General features: G+C 41.9%; 2 protein-coding genes across 2 annotated transcripts; both read left to right on the plus strand.

The window, feature by feature from the left end:
* Nucleotides 1-6,160: 6,160 nt before the first annotated feature.
* Nucleotides 6,161-21,486, plus strand: LOC308113626 (taste receptor type 1 member 1-like; the record flags this gene model as incomplete). The annotated part of the gene is made up of 5 exons (XM_080470020.1): nt 6,161-6,202; nt 6,315-7,040; nt 19,749-19,955; nt 20,231-20,351; nt 20,558-21,486. 5 exons carry the CDS (start codon nt 6,161-6,163, stop codon nt 21,484-21,486), a joined length of 2,025 nt encoding a protein of 674 aa, XP_080326146.1.
* Nucleotides 8,595-10,031, plus strand: LOC308113100 (taste receptor type 1 member 1-like; the record flags this gene model as incomplete). Its single annotated transcript, XM_080469075.1, has 3 exons — nt 8,595-8,600; nt 8,761-8,881; nt 9,103-10,031. The coding sequence occupies 3 exons, from the start codon at nt 8,595-8,597 to the stop codon at nt 10,029-10,031; spliced, it is 1,056 nt and encodes a 351-aa protein (XP_080325201.1).
* Nucleotides 21,487-22,148: the final 662 nt, after the last annotated feature.

Below are 22,148 nucleotides of genomic sequence, written 5' to 3' on the forward strand. Positions count from 1 at the left end.
CACTAGCAGTCTCACTGGAGATGGACATTGGATTTCAGGAGCTTAGGTTATGGTGGGTTCTCTTCACCCACATTCACACTGCAAGTCTTGAAGCCCAGATCAGATTTGCTGCCTAAATATTTTTTTTTTTTTTTTTTTTTCAACCATGCAGTTACACGGATTTTGTGAAGTGACGAGGGATGGGCACCGAATTCTGTTCTTTTTAGGTCCAGACTGAATTCCATCAGTACTACCGAGTACTGATTCATGTATAATCGAATGCCTCATTTCCACCGCACAAAAAGTGCAGGGATGGAACGGAGCGGTACGGAGCAGTACGGCAAAGCATACCCAGAGTCAAATCTGGTGCGCGTTTCCTCCACAGAAAGTATGGTTAAAATATAGGCCGGGTTGTGAGCTCCACAGATATGTGATATTGTAACAGTAGTCTCAGCCGTGGGTGGCTGATCTGGACCTTATGAATCCTCTGTTGTTGTTGTTGTTGTTTACATACTCTATTTGTTTAGTTAACTTTTTTATCTGCAGCCACAGAGCTGCAGGTGCAACTTCCATGTTGGTTCAGACAGAGCGCCGGTGAAGTGCACTGGAGTGCACTCTGGCAGCACTCTGGCAGCACAAAGCTGGCAGCTTCCGCATTGAGGCGGAGAGAGCGGACGCGATGTGAGGATGGACACCGGGGGTCGGAGCAGCTCTGGTGTCCTGGCGCACGGTGTGTGGACGTGGTCAAAGTCCAATCGTTGCATTACATCAGGTCGCGTTTCGAGCAGGTGGCCGGCGCACCGTAACTCCGTGTCAGCACACACCGGCAGGTTGCGGAACTCCGGTGTTGGGGAACTGGAGCGCTGGAACCGTCTAGTGTGTGCGGACATGTGGCAGCTCGAGCAATGGAGCAGCGATGTGACGAGCGGGCTCGGTAGTGCACCGGAGCTGCTCTGAGCTGGCCGACGGACATTCGCGGCACCTTAGAGCTCCAAACTCAGTTCGGTTACGGCCATAGCGTCTACTCCCAAGTCCCACTCTCTGTCCCTGCCTCGCCTCTGCTCTTCAGGACCAACGTGAAAGTTGCACCGCAAAACCCCCCCCAAAAAAACAACCAGTGTGCAAAGCTGAATATGTTAACAGCAGAGGATTGATACTGCTGACATATAAAATATTGAGGGTGTGTAGTAAATCACTGACCAATCAGCAGACGGCTCCTCAATACCGGACCTGTTCAATTGTCCTGAGTACCCCAACGGAAGGGCAACGGAAAAGCGTCAACCTTTGTTATTTCGGTACCATCAACAATTCTTGCCGCGGAAACCGGAACCATACAGGACTATACCATTCCATTCCTGCACTTTTTGTGCGGTGGAAACAGGGCCATGTTTCGGTACCTAAATGCATCCTTGTGACTGTGAGGAGTGAAAGAGTAGGCGATTTTCCGAGCTGGCCTTGAACACCTTATTGCAAGCACGCAAGCATAATGAGTCAGTAGCTCTGGGTTTACACAACAGACCAAGCATGGTAGAGAGAAAGCACTTGAAAGTATGGCTCCTTTTTTCAAAATGCACAATATTTTTCTCAAGGCAGAGGAGTGCACAATTTTCGACAGCCTCAGCTTTACCATCACAGATCTGCCATCACAATTTTTCCAGAGGGGAAAGAAATTGGAGTACGCGGAGTTATGTTTTAATTTGTGTATTATTAAGAAAAAAACTGTGGTTTTAGTTCAGGTTTTTCATGTAGAAGAAATTTGTGAGACAGCTACATTCTAACAATGCAAACAGTTGGATGTTGTTTTGATATATTTGGTAAAGCTTATATATTGAGAAATAAATATGTTGAATAAATTTATTTTTTGATTTTATTCTCAATAATATTAAGATTTCTTACCACATACAAAACTTCCAAAAATTGGTACAGTTGAGTACCGGTATCGGTTCTCAGGTACTGGTTATCGGTACCGTATCAGTTCATATGTGAAAGGTACCCATCCCTACAAGTGACCCCTCTGGCTGCCATACTAAGAAAAACATTTTTCATAAAATATGTATTGGTAAATTTCTGTCCTTAACTCCACATTTAGCAACTTTGCACTATATATATATATATATATATATATATATATATATATATATATATATGGTGCAAAGTTGCACCACATATATATGTGTGTGTGCTGACATAAAGGTAAAACACAAACAATGCTGTCTATGCCAACTTTATCTAGTGCTGTGTTTATATCATTTACCATAAATGCAATCCCTCATAAATGGACAACTCAACTGGGCAGTTGGGTGCCACAGATTTATTTCACTGTCACATTTCTGTCATTCAACTGAAGTATCATTGTTATGATGTCAAGAAACTTAAAGTACTAAAAATATATCTTTGTTAAATTTTCACTCTCACAAAATTGTATTCCAATTTATCAATAATGGTATCCCCAGTGATTGGAGGAGTTCGGCAATGTTTCTTGCACTCCAGGTTCTTTCCACTTGTTCACAAACTTTCTGAGATGTACGACTTGAATGTGTGAAGCTTAATCTTTTCTTTTAATTTTTTAATATTTTATTTTTGAATTTCTAAAGAAGAAACATTACAAACTCAAAATCACAAGACAATATAGCTAAGACTATGGATCGTATGCCAATCACATCTTCGATATGGGTTTGACTAAACTGTAGTCAATATGATGGCAAAGCCGGAGTGTGCAGGTTGACCCCTGGGCACGGTTGCTTTGGCTAGGCCTGTGCCGGCACCTGGAGCTGTGTCCCATTTTGGCCACCCCTTGGCTGGGCTGGCTCCCTGGGGCTGACCGCACTCGGCTGGCTTGTCGAGCTGCTGCCTAGTGCTATGGCTCCCTCGCTCAGGTTGTGGGGCGCCTCTGGCTCTCTGGGGGTTTTCTCTGCAGTCCTTCGGGTGTCTGGGTGTCACATCCTGTGGCCCGTGGTCTGGGGTGGTGTTGGTCTGCGGGGCACCGTCACCAGACCAGACTTCAGGACTCTTTTGATAGCTCCACCTGCATGGGTGAAAATCATTCCGATTCCGAAGACCCACAGATGCATAGAATCCCTCCAGGACTCACTGGGCGTAGTTGGAAAACACTGGTTATTTGCATCTGTCATCTGTCATCTTTCCCCAGAACTCCAGTCTTCACAGCCTGAAGACTCACCATTGGATGCAGTTTAATGTCATGCCCACGACAGTGTGCGATCTTATCACACCCCCCCCAAAAAACAACACTCTCTGATCAATTTTGTTAAGGGAAAAAAAGAAGGTGGAAGGAACATTGATTGGAGGTGACTGAATTTCATACAGGAATCGAGGCAGGATATTCATTTTAACGACTTTGATCCTGCCGAGCAGGGTAAGTGGTACGTCCATCCACTTTTAAAGTCTTCTACTACTGTCTGCTGTAAGCGGATGAGATTACGTTTGAAGAGATTTTCAAGGTTACTGTCAACAAAAATACCCTAATAATAATAATAATAATAATATTAATAATAATAATAATAATGCATGGGTTTTATATTGCGCTTTTCAGGGCACTCAAAGACGCTTTACATTGCATTATTAATTCACGCCATACTCGATGGTGGTAATCTATGTATGTAGCCACAGCTGCCCTGGGGCAGACTGACAGAAGCGAGGCTGCCAAACTGTGCCATCGGCCCCTCCGACCACCACCAACCACTCACTCTCACACTGCATTCACCCAGGCAGTTTGGGTCGAAGGGGGGCAATAAGGTGAAGACAAACTAATGGTACCACTTTATTGTACAGTGCCTTGAAGGAGTCCAGTAAATCCACCACATCTATATTTTTATTGTATGCGCTCACTACCACAGAGCAAGGGACATGTATATATGTTTTCCTCTTGCTGTCCGATCTGTCAACCTCTGTGGCTGGATACCAACGTACATCTCTTCAAGACATAAAACTCACTTGCCCATGCGTATTGTTATTTTTTTTGTTGGAGCTGCCATAATTTACAAATAAGTGAATTTGTAAAAACTTCTCCGAAATATTTCTGTTGCAGGGGCCTACAACACCGCATGGCTCCCCACTCTCTTGCGCTGCGTGAGCAATGCAACGATCAATCCCCCATGTTGAATTTCGCGGGTGGAGGGTCCACGTAGCCTTCCCACATTGCTTGTTCAGGCTGTGCCCGTTCAGGACAAGTGGGCTACCCGGTCACCAGGTGCTTGCCAAGGAACATCAACCCTGGACCTGGCTCCAGAGATGTGTCCCTGTGACCCTCGTCTGTGTAGGGTACACAATATTTTTTTGTGTTCCATTTGCAAGTGTGAGGTTTGGACATGTTTGTGGGCTGTCACTCCAGACCTGTCCACCTTGGGTGACCCTACCAGGAGAATGTACTCCGTACACCATAGCTCTGAAGGTCACTAGACCGCAAGTCCTTCCGCCATGACAACACCACAGTCCAGGAAGGGCTCCGGCCATCCAGGAGAGTCTCAAAGTGGAGAAGCTACTCCTCCACATTGAGAGGAGCCAGTTGAGATAGTTCATCTGATTACAATGTTCCCTGATCCCCTCCCTTTACAGGTTGACCAGGCATATACGAATGGGAAGAGGCCCTGCAGAGTCCTGGTCTGGCACCTCTGAAGAGGTGGAGGAAGTTGTGGCGCACAGGGATGCCTGGGCTTCTTTGATCTCTGTGCTGCTACCATGAACCCATATGGGCTAAGCGGGAAAGAAAATGAATGGACGGACCTCCGACCATTTGTATGCAGGTAATTATCTATTGAAAATCAAGACTGATACCTTTGCCATACCCAGTATATACTATCTTATTAAAGGCAGAGACAAATCTTATCATATTACATCCCAGTATATACAAGACCTGCCACAATGGTGCATATTTTGTCTCTTATGCTTCTTCTTTTTCTCAGTAATTATATAAAGCCACTTGAATACAATTTGGGTAAAAACGTCTTCCGACAGATGCCTTTTACCTGAACAAAAAAGAGAATGCTTTTCATTTGATTGCTTTGCTGAAACAAAGCCTTGTCTTTGTCGAAAACTCAAGCCTACCACAAGGAGTCAAGATAGATGCAGTCAACCTCCTTGGACAAGTCTCTAGCAAGCACAGTACCAGATCACATTTGCATAGGGCTTTGTGGTTTCGTCACCAAATATTTGAGCTGGCAGTAGCTGGCAGCTGGCAGTGATGATCAGGTCAGCCGATGCTTCCAAACTGAAAAAAACCAAAAACCCACACACTTAAGGCAACAATGCAGCTGATTTGGGGTTTTCTATGCCTGCTGGGCACTCTACTGCATAGTGTAGCCCGAAACACTGTTCCATCTTCAGAGTTTCAGCTGGATGGAGATTATTTGCTCGTTGGGCTTTTTGATATCCATCACATCAACTCTCCTCTTCATCTTGATAGGCCAGAGGCCATCGATTGCACCAGGTGAGTCCCTTGCCTTCATTTAAGCATTCAACATATTCAACATATTCAAGTCCATCAGCTCTGTTAACTCTTAAATTTGGTTTATATCGAAAATATTAAATAAATCTAAATAATTATTTCAGAGAGCAGGGTAATCTGATGAAAAACATGTTATCACAGATGAATATGCCTTGATTTACATCAGACAAGAAAACAAAGTAATCGAAATAGACCACACCTCAACCACCATTGACCTTGAATTGACCTACATAAATCAATCTATAATTCATCTCAACAAAGATGGATTCACTTTGACACAGAACAGCCTCAGTATACAAACATTTATAGCACCGATAAGATGTAAAGGTATAAACATATAGACTAATGAGTCATCTTAGTAAATGTCATCACATTTCAGCGTGAAAGTTTTACTTTTACAGTGTTTTTATTGGTGTCAAATTTCAAAATGCATTGTTTCCTCCCATTCCTTTCTCTGTCCTCAGTCAGCCTTTAATTCTGTCGAGCTATCAGAGGTTTCAGGTGATGAGATTTGCTGTAGAGGAAATCAACAACTCTACCATCCTCCTGCCAAACGTATCCATTGGCTATGTCCTGTTTGACCAGTGTTCAGATAGGGATAGCTTCCCAAGCATCCTCAATGTCATCTCAGTGAATGGCTCGATCGAGCCTTGGGGTGACTCTCAAAAGAATTTGTCTAAAATGATGGCTGTGGTTGGAAGTTACACTAGCCCTAAGACAATGGTTGTAGCATCACCCCTCATGATGGATCTCATTCCAATGGTAAATTTATCAACTGTTTTCTATTGTTTGATTAAACCCATTAATTGTCACTTGATATTTCACAATGTATTGCCCTTGTAAATAATCATAAATTCTCGGTCACTTTCACCAGGTCAGCTATGGTGCAACCAATTCTACGTTTTCAGAAAAGAAAACCTATCCATCTTTCTTACGAACAGTGCATACCAACAAAGATGTCATTGAAATGATTGTCAGGATTTTGAAGAACTTTAAATGGCACTGGGTAGCTTTCCTATACGATGATAATAATTTTGGCATTGATGGTCAAGAATTGTTCATCAGGAAACTTCAAGACACTGACATCTGCCTGGCATATACCAAAGGCCTTGACCGTCCAACAGATTACCCTCAAATATTCAGACAGATAGACACCCTGAGGGTGCATGTGATAATTGTTTTTGCTACTGAATGGACTGCAGAAGTTCTTTTTGAGTCAGCAATACAGCAAAAAGTCACCAACAAGGTGTGGGTAGCACTGGATACATGGTCCTTGAACAGAAAAATCCCCAAGCCAAAAGGAATCAGGAATGTGGGGACTGTGGTCGGGGTTGCTGCACCTGCAAAGACAATACCTAGCTTCAGTGATTTTGTCCATTCTGCCAAAGCTGCTGCCCTTTGTGAAAACGCAGAACAGGAGACATTTTGCAATCAAGTTTTCGACTGCAGTGAGTTGAGTGCTGCAGATATCGTCGATGCAGACCCAACTTTTTCTTTTCCTGTTTATGCTGCTGTGTACTCCATCGCCCACGCCTTACACAATACACTACAGTGTGGAGCTGGCAGATGTAATGACAATATTACAGTGTACCCACACATGGTAAGCATGAAACTTTTTTGGTTTGACCATTAATGTTTGTTTATGTCAACATTGAAAAATATACGACTGGATTGGATATAGTTTGTGACTCCTGAGACTAATAACATCAAGTTTCACTGGAATGGCCAAGCCTTTGTTCCAATCAATGAAACAAGATTTACGGGTTAGTGTCGACACCATAGGAAGTTCATCCATTTGAGCAGGTGAAACATGGCCACATTTTAAATTCTTGAAATCTAAGAACCTTTCATCTTTGTTCAAACTAAACTGAACTAGGCTGATGCAATAAATACTATATGTGGGCCTTCCACTAGCCCAGGGGTCGGCTACCTTCAACACTCAAAGAGACATTTGGACCCGTTTCCTACTGAACAGAACAAGCTGGGAGTTGTGTCTGGGTGTGCTTTGCCTTTCCGTACTGTCCTTGCCCACCCTGCTCTGCCCCGCTCCGGAACGTACTGCAGTGGGACCGAGACTCAAGGTGCAGGAGCAGAGGGACGGCTCCGGAGCCGTGGGTTGCTGACCCTGCACAAGCCAAATGTAATGTTCATGAACCAATCTGATCACACACAGGGTGATTGGAATCATATCAAACACACCTGCTTTGTTTTGAGGCTGGTCAATAAAAATGTTTCTAAGGGCGGTGGGTTTATGAAGCATTCTGCTTCCTTCAACACCCTATACAGGTCCTTCACAGTGAAGCGCAGTGAAGCAGAAGGCTCTGCATATCTGACCAATACAGGGTAATCATGAAGAATTTTAAGGAAGAAATGATTGACAGCATTGCAGAGCAGTTACTATGCAATAACTATTCAAACAAAATAAAACTTTCTGTGACCTTGTGACATGAGCAGCACGTTTAATGAAGAAGCCCTTGATGGTCACTTCAATTTAACTGTTATTTACACTTTCCTCAGGTCCTAGCAGAGCTGAAAAAGTCCAACTTTACACTCTTAAATCAAACTATACAGTTTGATGAGAATGGTGACCCCAACTATGGATTCTACTTGATAGTTTTTTGGAACCACAATGGTGATGTGCAGGCGGTCGGCTATTATGAATTTTACCCGCCTTTCCATTTCGTCATGAACAGCAGTGAAATTCAGTGGCACACAAATGGAAAAGTAAGGTGTTTTTTTTGTTCTCCAATTTAAATTTCCAGACTTATCAATGACAGTACTTTATTTTGGTATCCCATGTCTGCTCGGATGTGTGTGAATGTCCCTCCATGCTTTCCGTGTCCTCGTGTGCGTGTGATGTCAAAAAATCCATCCGTCCCTGCCAGCCCAAATTTTGTGACGGCGCGACTTCTGCGTGCCGACTGCTCATGCGTCAGAGCCTACTGGGCGCTTGTGTGAGGAGATCCTCCGTCTCCCCGTCTGAAACTAGTGAAACATAAACTACTTTGGGAAAGGTAGAGGACGCCTTCCCATTTTTGGGATCGTTATGTTACGTCATGGGACGTGCACGAAAGTGAACCCAGAGTGTAGTATGGATGCAATCTTGTGCAACCTGCGGTCTGCGCACAATCTGCAGACGCGCAATGCGGAAAGCATGGAGGTCCTTAAGGATGGCTAACTAAAGTCATATTTGCTTTATATATATATATATATATAAGGTTCTCTTTCCACAAACGTCAGGGCGTAAAATTTTTCACCTGAACCTATACCTAAAACTAATCTGAAATCCTTCTTCTGTCCTGAATGATTGTGTCCGACAGGTTCCGACTTCAGTTTGTTCCCAGGAGTGTCCAGTAGGATACAAGAATAAACCAGAGGGAATCCACAAATGCTGCTTTAGCTGTGAAATCTGCCAAAATGGGACTTTTATCAACATCACAGGTGAAGTATTTCACAACAAAATATCAACAAAAGATGTGTAAACTCATGGATATGCCGAGAACTATTTCAGATTGTTGTTAGTATTCTTTAAATGCAAATATGTTTCACCACTCAGGTAATTGACTCAACTCAGATATAAAAGCTTAAATAAAATCACTGCACATGTGACTTATTATTCTTCCACATCTTCACTGGCAGTGTCTCTCTGTGTTGTGAAACAGAGGATCCCTACACTTGTGTCTCCTGCACTGAGGCTGAATGGTCCACAGAGGGAAGCACGTCATGCAACCTGCGGGTGGTGGAGTTCGTAGCGTTCACAGACGCTGGAGCTGTAGTCATCATGGTTGCTGCCTGGGCCTTGGCGGGACTCAGTCTGGCCGTGTCTGTTCTCTTTGGCATCAACTACAACACACCTGTGGTCAGATCTGCTGGAGGACCCATGTGCTTCCTCATTTTAATCTGTCTCATGCTTTCTAGTGTCAGTGTGTACTTTTATTTTGGTCAGCCAACAGTAGCTTCCTGTATCTTGAGGTTTTTACCATTTCTGTTGTTCTACACTGTCTGTCTGGCCTGTTTTGTTGTTCGCTCTTTTCAGATTGTTTGTATTTTTAAGATAGCAGCCAAGCTGCCTAAGCTTTACAACTGGTGGATGAAATATCACGGACAGTGGCTGGTCATCACTGTGGCTTTTGCCATTCAGGCACTCTTACTTCTTATTGGATACTCTATTGATCCTCCCAAACCCTTCAATGAAACGTTTTGGTACAGAGACAAAATAGTTCTTGGTTGTGACATTAATTTGAAAGCAGCATCCAGTTGTGTGATTTTCCTTTTATCCCTGAGTTGTCTTTGCTTCATTTTCTCCTACATGGGGAAGGACCTCCCAAAGAACTACAATGAGGCCAAATCAATCACCTTCTGCCTGCTCCTGCTCATCTTCACATGGATCGCTTTTGCCACAGTGTACCTACTTTACAATGGGACGTACATCCAGACTCTGAATGCTCTGGCAGTCCTCTCCAGTCTCTACTCTTTCCTTCTGTGGTACTTCCTCCCAAAGTGTTTGATTATTATCTTCCAACCCCAGAGAAACACACAGCAGTACTTCCAAGGTCTCATTCAGAATTACACCAAAACAATCAGCCAGTAGCTGCCAGCAGTAATTTCTTTCTTTATTTTTTTTTGCCTTTGTTGGCATGGCTGCCGTACACGACCGGGGGGGAACGCTCAAAGAAAGAGAGAAGAGAAGAGAGAGAAGAGAAGAGAAGTTGGGGGGGGGGGGGGGGGGGGGTAACATACAACACCCTTTATTGTGCTACATATATTATTTGCAGGTATCACACTGATTCAAATACTTTCCAACTGTTATTAGATTAAACCAGCCAGCAGTAAATATGTCAACAGCTTCACGTCTTGTAAATACATTTAGTAAAGAATACAAATTACTATCTTCAGTTTAAAAAGTTTATGGCGTGACACTTTCTAACATACCAAAACCGTAACCAAAGACTGGTTTAACATGAACCTTAGCTAACCCAGAGTGACCTGAACTGACCAGGACTGTGAGAAGTGTCTAACACTAACACCACAATTAATTAGACCAATTGTATCCTCTAAAACAGAGATGTGGGCCATAAATGGGCTATAAATCATTACAGCTGATACTTGGCTCATTTTTGATGCATTTTTTAACCAATGATCAATTCTGATTGCTCTAAAATACTCTCAAAAATATAATAATATTCATGGATATCATTTATTGGTTTCATAAAGCAACAAATAAATTTGGATTAAAGCATTTTGATTTGTAATGTCATGTGGAAAACAACGCAACACATACAACACGTCTCCAACACAGTCTGTGTGTCATAACATGACACCATAACGAAGAAACTTAAGCCACGGTCCCACCGTGCAGAATGTGCCGGGACAGGACGGGACGGATCGGGTTTTTTTTGCGTCCCACTGACAAATTTGTGGATGGTCCTGAAACAACTGTACCCAACAATTCTTTTGTCACCCCTCCATTGAGATACCGAGCACTACAGAACGGGTCCAATAAGGAGGAGCAATAACGCAGCCACCTGCTGATTGGTAGTGACGATCATCACTCTCGATAATCCTGCAATATTTTGATATCTCATCTGCCTTAAACTGTCACATTTTTGGTTACGTACATTGGTTGCTTTGTTGACTTGGCTTATTGAAATGTCAGTGCGCTCCACAGCACCGGGGTATAAAGAAGTCCAGGTGCTCCTCTCTGTAACAGGATGTTCAGTGGGAGATGGATCCTGCTGTTAACAATGAGAAAGTTTTGCTGACACAGCTTGCACCGCAAGTTCCGCGTTGGTTTCGCACTTACTGTTGCATCATGACATTACATACAATCATCATTCACAACCCCGCCTACTATTTAACTCTACTCTCTGCGGTGGGACCACGCGACAGAGTTGGGTCTGGCTGCGCTTTGCCTTACCGTACTGTCCCGGCCCGCCCTGCTCCAGCATGTACTGCGCAGTGAGACCCAGGCTTTAGAGTTCACATCACTACTTCACCCATATTTTCTTTGCTTGTTGCTTTACTATTTTCATCACTTTCGAATGATTTGAAAATACAGGGTTGTGATATTTTTTAGTGTTTAATATGAGTTGTGCACCATATCTGCCTTTAGAAATCTGCCGACATGTTTAGTCATTGTTTTATCAATAAATACTTTTCTACACACTATTTTATCATTGGAGTAAGACACCTCATAATTTGAATGTCCTTCTGGATCAATAAAGATCTCATCTTATCTTACTGACTGTGCTGTTTTTGTCTTTAGAATTGTGAGTATGTGAGTGTGTTTTTATTTAATGGTAAGTAACTTCAGAAATTGCCCTGACATCTTTGGTTTCTCTGTGTTATTGTTGTTTGATCTCTGAACATCAACATCGCTCTATTCAGTCCACTTGCCTTTGATTTTTATGGAGAAGATCTTGGTTTTAGTGATGTTATTTCAAACTTTAAATATTTTTTTTTCAACTTGTTTGTTTTGCATGCTAATTTGTATACTATATATTATTTTCATGGTGGTTTGATCTTTCTAGGTCAAGTTCGCGCATGTGTGCACCTCCCTGCAGAGCTTCAGTAAAACCTTCTGTAAGATATTTTCCAGTATCCTGCATGTTCCCAAACTGAGGCGGACTAAGGACAACAGACCTGCGATAGTTATGGTTTGCATGATTATTTATTAACGAGAACATTATATTCACCATGCGCTTTGTACAAGCTCCGGCCGTGCTCTCCCCTCCACTTACGGTGAAGAAAAGAGACCGTCTTCACATGTGCAGAGAATCTTATAGCTGCGGTCTACGGATACTTCTTGTGACTCATGACCCATTTCCCGTCCTCTCCGGGCCAATCACAGTAGAGGATTCTTGACCCCGCAGTTATCCTCGTCTCCTCAAGGGGGACTCCAGGGGCTTTTTCTCACAGTTCTCACATATTTACATTTCAAAAGCTATACTCAAGCCAGATGAGTTCAACATTCCACCCTTTTGACACATGCTATGTGTCAACCTAAACAACTAAAAAGATAACACAGTAACAATCAAAACAGTACATCCCCTTAACATGCTCACCCCCTTTTGCATCATAACTAACAAATCCAACTCATGTAACATTCACAATCATTTTGTCTGGTTCATCCTGTGATCTCCGTGGAGGAAGATGAGACTGTTCTTCCACAAGGGGGAGCTCTTGAGAAGAGGCTTGAGGATGTCACGTTTGCTTCCCAATTTCTGTGCACTTCAAAGACTACTTCTCCCAGTGCTTCACAAAGATTCTTCAGTCTTTCTCTTCAGGAATTCACAGCCGAGTCCTAAAATATCACAAAATCAGTAAAACTGCCATGGGAAGAGGACCAGTCAACCTGTCGCATCCTTTCCTAAGGCCTATTCCTGCCTGTCAATTACTATGCCCAGAAAATCAACGCAAAAAACCAAAGCCGTTGCAACTCTAGTTGATGTTGGTAGGTGGTGCCATCAACATCCATCTCTCCTTCTGCTCCATCTATAACATCTCAGATCAGATCATTAGGCAGTTCAATACATTTTCGTTGATGATTATTGACCAATTTACTAATACCTAAGTCATCCTATTAATACATTTTTAAGCCTTATCATTTGTATACTACAATTATCAAATGTCATCGAATGTGTTGTGCAGATTATCTGTTAACTCTAATCATGTCCCTAATCTCTATTTTATGTATTTATCTAACACCACCCCCATCTTATACAAAAGAGTAAATAATTTTTCTCTAAAATTCAATAAGGTACTTTTCAATTTATCTTCTTTTATACTGTCACATAAACGCATCACTGGTTTAACACTGCACCACGCCTCTCCTTTCCTGCATCCATGTGTCCCATCAGACCTTTCCTCCCCAAACAACATCTCTCATGAGGTGGTCTTCTTCTCTTCCTCTTCCTCCTCTTCTGTGGTGCTTCTGGTGATGCTTCTCATCAACCTCTGCAGAGAATCTACGTTCTGTCCTGTAACTTCCTCCTCAGGGAGGCGTGAGTCCTTGTAATGCCACAAACCATAGTTGAGTCTGTTGAGGGACTGTGAGGATGTCAGCCAGCAGGAGGAGCAAGGCCAACACTTTTAACACTTTCTTTAATTGTATTAACATTATTTAAATTCAGAGGGAATGGCACTGTCCCTAGCATTGATCTTAAAATCAGTTTTCGAAATAAAAAAAATATCCATTATCTGGTCTGGTCTCCCGTTCCCCTAAAAAATTACATATCACACAAAAAGGTGATTCTATTTTTTTTTTTATGTAATTATGATCTGAACCTTCCCTCTTGTTGAGACATGAGAGAATCCATGGCTCAACACAACATATCATAAATTTACCATCTGGAAAAGTAGTTTCTTTGTTCTGGTTACTCTCATTTAATCATCCTTTGTGTCTCATTTTGAGATTTTAGTTTTTGAAAGTTAGTTCTTTCCAGGCTTCATCTAATTGTTTTGAAGTATTTAAGTTATTTTCTTCTCAAATTTTTACAGCAACTATGTCTTTCTCTCTGGGTTTTATTCCAATATTAAAGTCAGTTAGCGAGTTGCAAGGCTTGGTTGGTAGAGCGGTTGTCTCCCAATTGGAAGGTTTCATGCCGAAGTATCCTTGGACCAGACAGTGAACCCCAAACTGCTCCAGTTGGACTGACAGCGCCTTGCATTGCCACAGCCTCCATTGGTGTGTGAATGGGTGAATGTGATGAACAATGTAAAGTGCTTTGGGACTGCTCACACAGTTGAAAGGCGCTATATATGTGAAGTCCATTTACCAATTAAAGCGTAGCTTCCTCAGAGATTACCGGAACACATCACAGAATCATTATTTTAACATTTAGTCAATCTGTTCTTATGTGATCAACAACTTTTAGTCAGTTCAGTTAAAAGTTAAATTGTATATATGGAAATCTGATTTGAACATCATTGGACATCCAGGAGCGTCTTATCACCAAGCAGTGTTAATTTTGACAAAAAATTCTGATTTAGTCTTAGTCTTTTGAGTAACACGCCATTTAGTTTTAGTCTTAGTTTAGCCATTTGAAACCCTTTTAGTCATAGTCTAGTTGAGCCGACTAAATATCATAAGAGTTTTAGTCGAATAAATCCACAGTGGACTTAGTCAATTGAATATCCAGTCATTGGAAATATCCATCAGTCTGTTATGGAATGGTATTGAAGTTGCAATATGCAATACAGACACAGATTTAACAGTTGTATTACAAAACATGTATTTTGTTTTATTCTTGCTGTCAAAAACACGAGCATGGCATTTTCACAAAAGATGTGAAAACCTGCATGCCGATCATCTGGAAAACACGCACGCACGCACACGCACGCACGCACGCACGCACGCACGCACGCACGCACGCACACACACACACACACACACACACACACACACACACACACACACACACACACACTGTCCAGTCATATACTACATCCACTATAATATAACACACTTGATTCAATTTGAGCGCACTGAATATGTGAACTCATATTAGTTCAGACAGTCAATCTTCTAATCAATACACTTCAGAGGTAGTTTCTTTTAGCTTCTCTTTTATTCCAAATTTAGCAGAAACATTGTGGTTTATTTGATTTAAAAAAAAAAAAAAAAACTCAGCTTGTTTGTTTGCCTTCACATGTATTTGTGGATGAGAAGTCTGTCAGTGTCACTTCAGATCGGTGGAGTTTTTCCCAGCGATCTCTGCTTGACATGGTTTGCCGACAGTCGTCTTGTCCTTGTTGTCATGTGTGAAGTGTGACCAGATGTCATTTTGTAGTTTGTGACATGCTGCTGCTGCAGGCCAGTGCACTCTGACCAGCCGCACAGCAACACACGTTCTTCCAGTGCTCAAAGAGGGGATGTAAAGTGAAACTGAAAGAAAACTCGAATTTGCATAATAAAAATCTTTTTTAGCTACAAATTCGATTAATTAATTAAATCGGAACCACTTTTTTGCCCAGTTGGCTGTTCTTCTTCCAGGATAGATCAACTGAATCACGTCCAGAATCTTAGATGATGTTACCCATTGATCCAAGATAAGACTTCAGCAGGTGAAATCCACCCAACCTTGCAAAGACGGGTGGATTTGCCTCCTTTATGATAGCCACAGCCTTCAAGCTAAATCAGAAGATCAAAGGTCACTATAGCGACTCTGTCAGCAGAGAGCCGTATGCCCTCTTTGAGAATGCTAAAGATTGTGTTAAGATCATTAGGTCACCTTCAATGACTGGGAGGAAGTCATTCTGTGTGCTCCGCTTTGCATCATATGCATGGAATCTCTTCATCCAGCCAATCCAGTTGGGGGTCATGAGCCATGGCGGAGGAGAGCTCAGCGATGGGGAGAAACATGAAGGTGTTCATTCCTGTCTCCCATCTTCTATTCACCAACCTCTCAGGATCTTAGCTTTGCCGAGTGCCTTCAACCTCACCCTGGGGACAGCTGCTGTTGTTTGTAGATCTCGCAAAGGCGGTGCCGGAGAGGTGACTTTAATCCACCCCAGTGGAGGGGAACGTTTCCATGAATAGAGACAATGTTCAAATCTATATTGTCTCAAATAAAAACCTGGGTGACTGCATTGTTTGTTTCCCCAACCTCCATGGAAACCACCTGATCGTTACTCGACATTTCACGTGCACTGTCATTTTTCCATAATGGAGTGTTTGTGGTGAAATATGAATGCTAACAATCAACTCAGAATCAAGAAACAGCCTTGATTTGACCCCTTATAAGTTACTTAAGGCATGATTTAAAAAAAATCGATAATTTGGCAATCATTTATAGGTACCCTAACTTGAGCAGGTTTTTTCAGGGTTTCCCACAGGAGTTGAATTTCAACATTTTAAAACATGTTATTAGACATCTTTACAAATATATTTGTGAAAAAATATTTTGGGAATATTTTAGTTGGCAGATTTTCACATGCATCCCTTACTATTTATTCATTTGATTGGTGAAATAAGTTTGGTTCTATGATGTGCACTGTTGATTTGAATATTTGAATCTGAGCATGTTCAAAAGAAAAAAATGAAATGAAATGAAATGAAATGAAACAAAGCACCCCACAGATCCTAGATGAGTGATGAAAACCTCAGATCTGTTCAGATAATTACCACAACAAAACTAATACCAGACTTCGATGCACTGGCAAAAGAAAAAGGGTGACTGTTCCCACTAAAAGTGAATATACATTAAGTATTAACACTGTAATGCCCTTTTAGTGTGGCCCTGGAGTCAAATAGGTTTGCCCACCCATGAGCTAGAGCATAGACCTATACATCTCAGTTATTTACATAGAAGTCCATGAGCAGGAGTCAACATCTATATTTCTACGTTCTCCATCTCTTTTTCTGGGTTTTTGGTGTATTTGGTGAGTCACAGCGGCCCTAAAGGCTTGGCACATGCACTTAAGCATCGCACTGAGCTGTATTCATGAGTAGATAAATAAATAAAAAAAAGATTGTTTTGGCTCTTGTGGACAGGGCCTGAGGCTCTTGCCATCACCAGTGTATATAAATCTTATCATGTTCCTTTCTTTCTTTTTCCTTTTGTTTTCTGCATATTCTAGTGAATTTTCTAAATCATATTTAAAACTTTGCATTTGTTTATTTTGCTGAAACACACCCTCAGCTTTGTTGAAAACTGAAGCCTATCACCAGAAGTCAAGCGAGATGCAGTCAACCTGCCTGCACAAGTCCCCAGCAAACACATTTCAGATTATGTTTGCATACAGATTTGTGTTTCTCCACTAAACATTAGAGGTGGCAGTAGGTGACAGTCTATTTTGCATTCTCAAGAGTGAGAAAATTATGATTTAGGGTTGGCCAACACGTCCAAACTAACAAAAAAATACACACCGAAGTCAATGATGAAGCAGATTTTGGGTTTTCTATACCTGCTGGGATCTCTACTGCATGCTGTAGCACGAAACACAGTCCCATCCTCAGAGTTTCAGCTGGATGGAGATTATTTGCTCGGTGGGCTTTTTGATATTCATCACGTCAGCTCTCCTCTTCATCTCGACCGACCAGAGGCCATCGACTGCACCAGGTGAGTCCCTTACCTTCATTTAAGCTTTCAACAAATTCACCAAAGTCCATCAGATCTGTTAATCCTTAAATTTGGTTTATATTTGAAATACCATAACAGAAAGCTTAGTATCAGTGAGGACCCATCTAAAAATTTCTCATAGTGGTGGTAGAATATACCTTAATAATTGTTTTATTGAGCAGGGTAGGTTTTCAAGTTTTACACAACTCATATTTGGAAAAGAAACATGTTGTCACACATGATCATGCTCTGATTTACATCAGACATGAAAACACAACTGTCAAATTAGATCACACCTGAACTAACATAGTCCTTGAATGACAAACATAAATCAATCTATAATTCATCTCAACAAAGATGGATTCACTTTGACACAGAACAGCCTCAGTGAAGCATTTATAGCACTGGTATGATGTAAAGGTATAAAAATATAGACTGATGAGTCATTTTAGTAAATGTCATCAGATTTGAAAGGGAAAGTTACACATTTACAGTATTTTTTATTGCTGTCCAATTTCAAAATGCACTGTTTTCCTTATTCTTTCTCTGTCCTCAGTCAGCCTTTAATTCTGTCAAGGTATCAGAGGTTTCAGGTGATGAGATTTGCTGTAGAGGAAATCAACAACTCTACCAGCCTCCTGCCAAATGTATCCATTGGCTATGTTCTGCTTGACCAGTGTTCAGATAGGGATACTTTCCCAAGCATCCTCAATCTCATCTCAGTGAATGGCTCGATCGAGACTTGGGGTGACTCTCAAAAGAATTTGTCTAAAGTGATGGCTGTGGTTGGAAGTTACACAACCCCCAAAACAATGGCTGTAGCTCCGCTTTTCATGATGGATTTTGTTCCAATGGAAAGTTTACCAACTCTTTTCTACTGTTCAACAAACCCATTAATTGCTTGTCTTTTGATATTTGACAAAAGTGGGGCCATGGAGAGGGACTTTCGGTGGGCTTAAGAGAGGTTCTGGGGCACTATCCGGAGGTTCAGGAGGGGTCTATCTCAAGCTGTGTTCAGCAAAAGTGGATATTCTCTGACCTTGAATGAGGATATCCTCTGGAGGTGGAAGGAACCTTTTGAGGATCACCTGAACCCAGGGGACATACCTTTCTTACAGGAGGCAGGGCCTGAGGCTTCTGGTGTAGCATCGTCCATTTCCCTGGTGGAGGTCACCAAGGTGGTTAAAAAACTCCTTGGTGACAAGGCGAGTGGACAAGATATGCCCGGAGCTTCTGAAGGCCCTGGATTTTGTGGGGCTGTCCTTGTTGATACGCCTCTACAATATCACATGGACCTCGGGTACAGAACCATCCAACTGGTAGACTGGAATGGTGGATCCCACCTTCAAAAAGGGGACCGGAGATTGTGTACCAATTATAGGGGCAGCACACTTCTCAGCCTCCTGGGAAAGTCGATGTGAGGGTACTTTGAGTCATGACCGAAACAATGAGATTGTGGGTACAAGCAGCCAAAATACATTTTCTCCGCAGGGTAGTGGCATCCCTCTTCGTGATAGAGTGAGGAGCTCAGCCATTCGGGAGAGACTCAAAGTCAAGCCACTACTCCTCCACATTGAGAGGAGCCAGTTCAGTTGCTTTGAGTATCTGATCAGGACGCCCCCTGGTCACCTCCCTTTAGAAGTCTATCAGCCACGTCCAACTGGGAGGAGGCTCCAAGGTCGGCCCAGGACTTGCTGGAGACATTAAATTTCTGGCTTGGCCTGGGAGATGCTTGGGGTCCCCCCAGTAGAGCTGGAGCAAGTTGCGGGAGACAAGGATGCCTGGGATTCTCTTTTCTCTATACTGCCACTGCGACCCCAAATGGACTAAGCGGGAAAGAAGATGAATAGGCCTTCCACTTGCCAAATGTAATGTTCATGAACCAATCTGATCACACGGGTGAATAAAATCCTGTCACACACCTGCTTTGTTTTGTGGCTGGATAATGAAAATGTTTCTGAAGGCAGTGGGTTTATGAAACATTCTGCTTCCTTTAACACCCCATGCAGGTCCTTTACAACCACACAGTGAAGCAGCACGTTAGAGGGCCCTGCATATCTAACCGATACAGGGTAATCATGAAGAAGAAATTCTAAGAAAGCAATGACTGACAGCATTGCAGATCAGTTTCTACGCAATGGCTATTCAAACCAAATAAGAGTCTCTGTGACCTAAATGGCCAAGCTAATAGAAAAATAAACTCTTGATGTTCACGCTTAATTTTCTTTTATTCACACTTTCCTCAGGTCCTAGCACAGCTGAAAAAGTCCAACTTTACACTCTTAAATGAAACTATACAGTTTGATGAGAATGGTGACCCCAACTATGGATTCTACTTAATAGTATTTTGGAACCACAACGGTGATGTGCAGGAGGTCGGCTATTGTGAATTTTATCCGCCTTTCCACTTCGTCATCAACGGCAGTGAAATTCAGTGGCACACAAATAGAAAAGTAAGTTTTTTTTCTCCAAACACAATTTCCAGACTTGTTAATGACAGTACTTTATTTTGTTATCTCACATCTGCTCAGATGTGTGTATGGATGACTAACTAACGCCACATTTGTGTAGTCATAGTGGCAGACAAGGCAATCCACTTTATTAGCAAAATAAAGCAGTAATGATGGCTCAAGGTTATGTTTCTAAAAATGTCTGGACCTAGAATCTTTTCCTGAACTTAAACCTCACCTAAAGTCTTTCTTCTGTTCCCAACGATTGTGTCCAACAGGTTCCGACTTCAGTTTGTTCCCAGGAGTGTCCAGTAGGATACAAGAAAATACAAGAGGGAATCCACAAATGCTGCTTTAGCTGTGAAATCTGCCAAAATGGGACTTTTATCAACATTACAGGTGAAGTATTACACAACTAAATATGAATTAAACCATGGATATGCAGAGAACTATTTCAGACTGTTGTTAGTTTCCATTAAAGGCAAATGTGTTTTTCCACTCATGTAATAGACTCAACTCAAACAAACTTCAATAAAATCACAGCACATGTGACTTATTATTCTTCCACATCTTCACTGACAGTGTCTCTCTGTGTTGTGAAACAGAGGATCCCTACACTTGTGTCTCCTGCACTGAGGCTGAATGGTCCACAGAGGGAAGCACGTCATGCATCCTGCGGGTGGTGGAGTTCGTAGCGTTCACAGACGCTGGAGCTGTAGTCATCATGGTTGCTGCCTGGGCCTTGGTGGGACTCAGTCTGGCCGTGTCTGTTCTCTTTGGCATCAACTACAACACACCTGTGGTCAGATCTGCTGGAGGACCCATGTGCTTCCTCATTTTAATCTGTCTCACACTTTCTAGTGTCAGTGTGTACTTTTATTTTGGTCAGCCAACAGTAGCTTCCTGTATCTTGAGGTTTTTACCGTTTCTGTTGTTCTACACTGTCTGTCTGGCCTGTTTTGTTGTTCGCTCTTTTCAGATTGTTTGTATTTTTAAGATAGCAGCCAAGCTGCCCAAGCTTTACAGCTGGTGGATGAAATATCACGGACAGTGGCTGGTCATCACTGTGGCTTTTGCCATTCAGGCACTCTTACTTCTTATTGGATACTCTATTGATCCTCCCAAACCCTTCAATGAAACGTTTTGGTACAGAGACAAAATAGTTCTTGGTTGTGACATTAATTTGAAAGCAGCATCCAGTTGTGTGATTTTCCTTTCATCCCTGTGTTGTCTTTGCTTCATTTTCTCCTACATGGGGAAGGACCTCCCAAAGAACTACAATGAGGCCAAATCAATCACCTTCTGCCTGCTCCTGCTCATCTTCACATGGATCATCTTTGTCACTGAAAACATGCTTTATCATGGGAAGTACATCCAGACTCTGAATGCTTTGGCAGTCCTCTCCAGTCTCTACTCTTTCCTTCTGTGGTACTTCCTCCCAAAATGTGTGATTATTATTTTTCAACCACAAAGAAACACACAGCAGTACTTCCAAGGTCTCATTCAGAGTTACACCAAAACAATCAGCCAGTAGCTGCCAGCAGTAACTATCTTTGTGAATTGTAAAATAGGTGGTATTGAATAATTCCCAAGAGCTCTTTCTTCTTTCGTGGCCAAATTTGGGCTCTTTAATGCAAGTCAATGATTGTTTTAAATGCAAACTAAATTGACAAAAAACAACAACTTCGTAATCTCATAAATGAACACAACAGTACTTCCAATGTCTCATTCAGAACTAAGCCATGACCATTAGTAGCTGCCAACACTAAAGGTGTTTTGCTGCACACAGACAATATTTGTTCTTTATTCATTTATTTAACTATGATTGTATTTCATCAATAATTTCTCAGAAAATGTAATGTGGGATTAACATTTCCAAAATTATAATTCAGTCAGTGTATAAAATAAAACGTGTACGATTTTCCCCACATACAAAAATCAAACAAAAGACTAGTTTAAAACGGACCTTAACTGACCCAGAGTGACCTGGGCACTGACAAGGGGGTTGTTTTAGGGATGGAATGTTCTATTAATTAAGATAGATAATTAACATAGAATAGGGGTAGGGTTGGGAGCAAGTGGCTTATCCCTACTCCTTTTCAGACAGAAAATATACATTACTATGCAGAATTCCATATTGATGATTGATCATTAATATTATTATTACGGTTATTAGTGTCATTGTTATGATTCTTG

The sequence above is a fragment of the Lipophrys pholis genome, assembly GCF_963383615.2.
Source record: "Lipophrys pholis genome assembly, chromosome: 8".
NCBI classification, from domain to species: Eukaryota; Metazoa; Chordata; class Actinopteri; order Blenniiformes; family Blenniidae; genus Lipophrys; species Lipophrys pholis.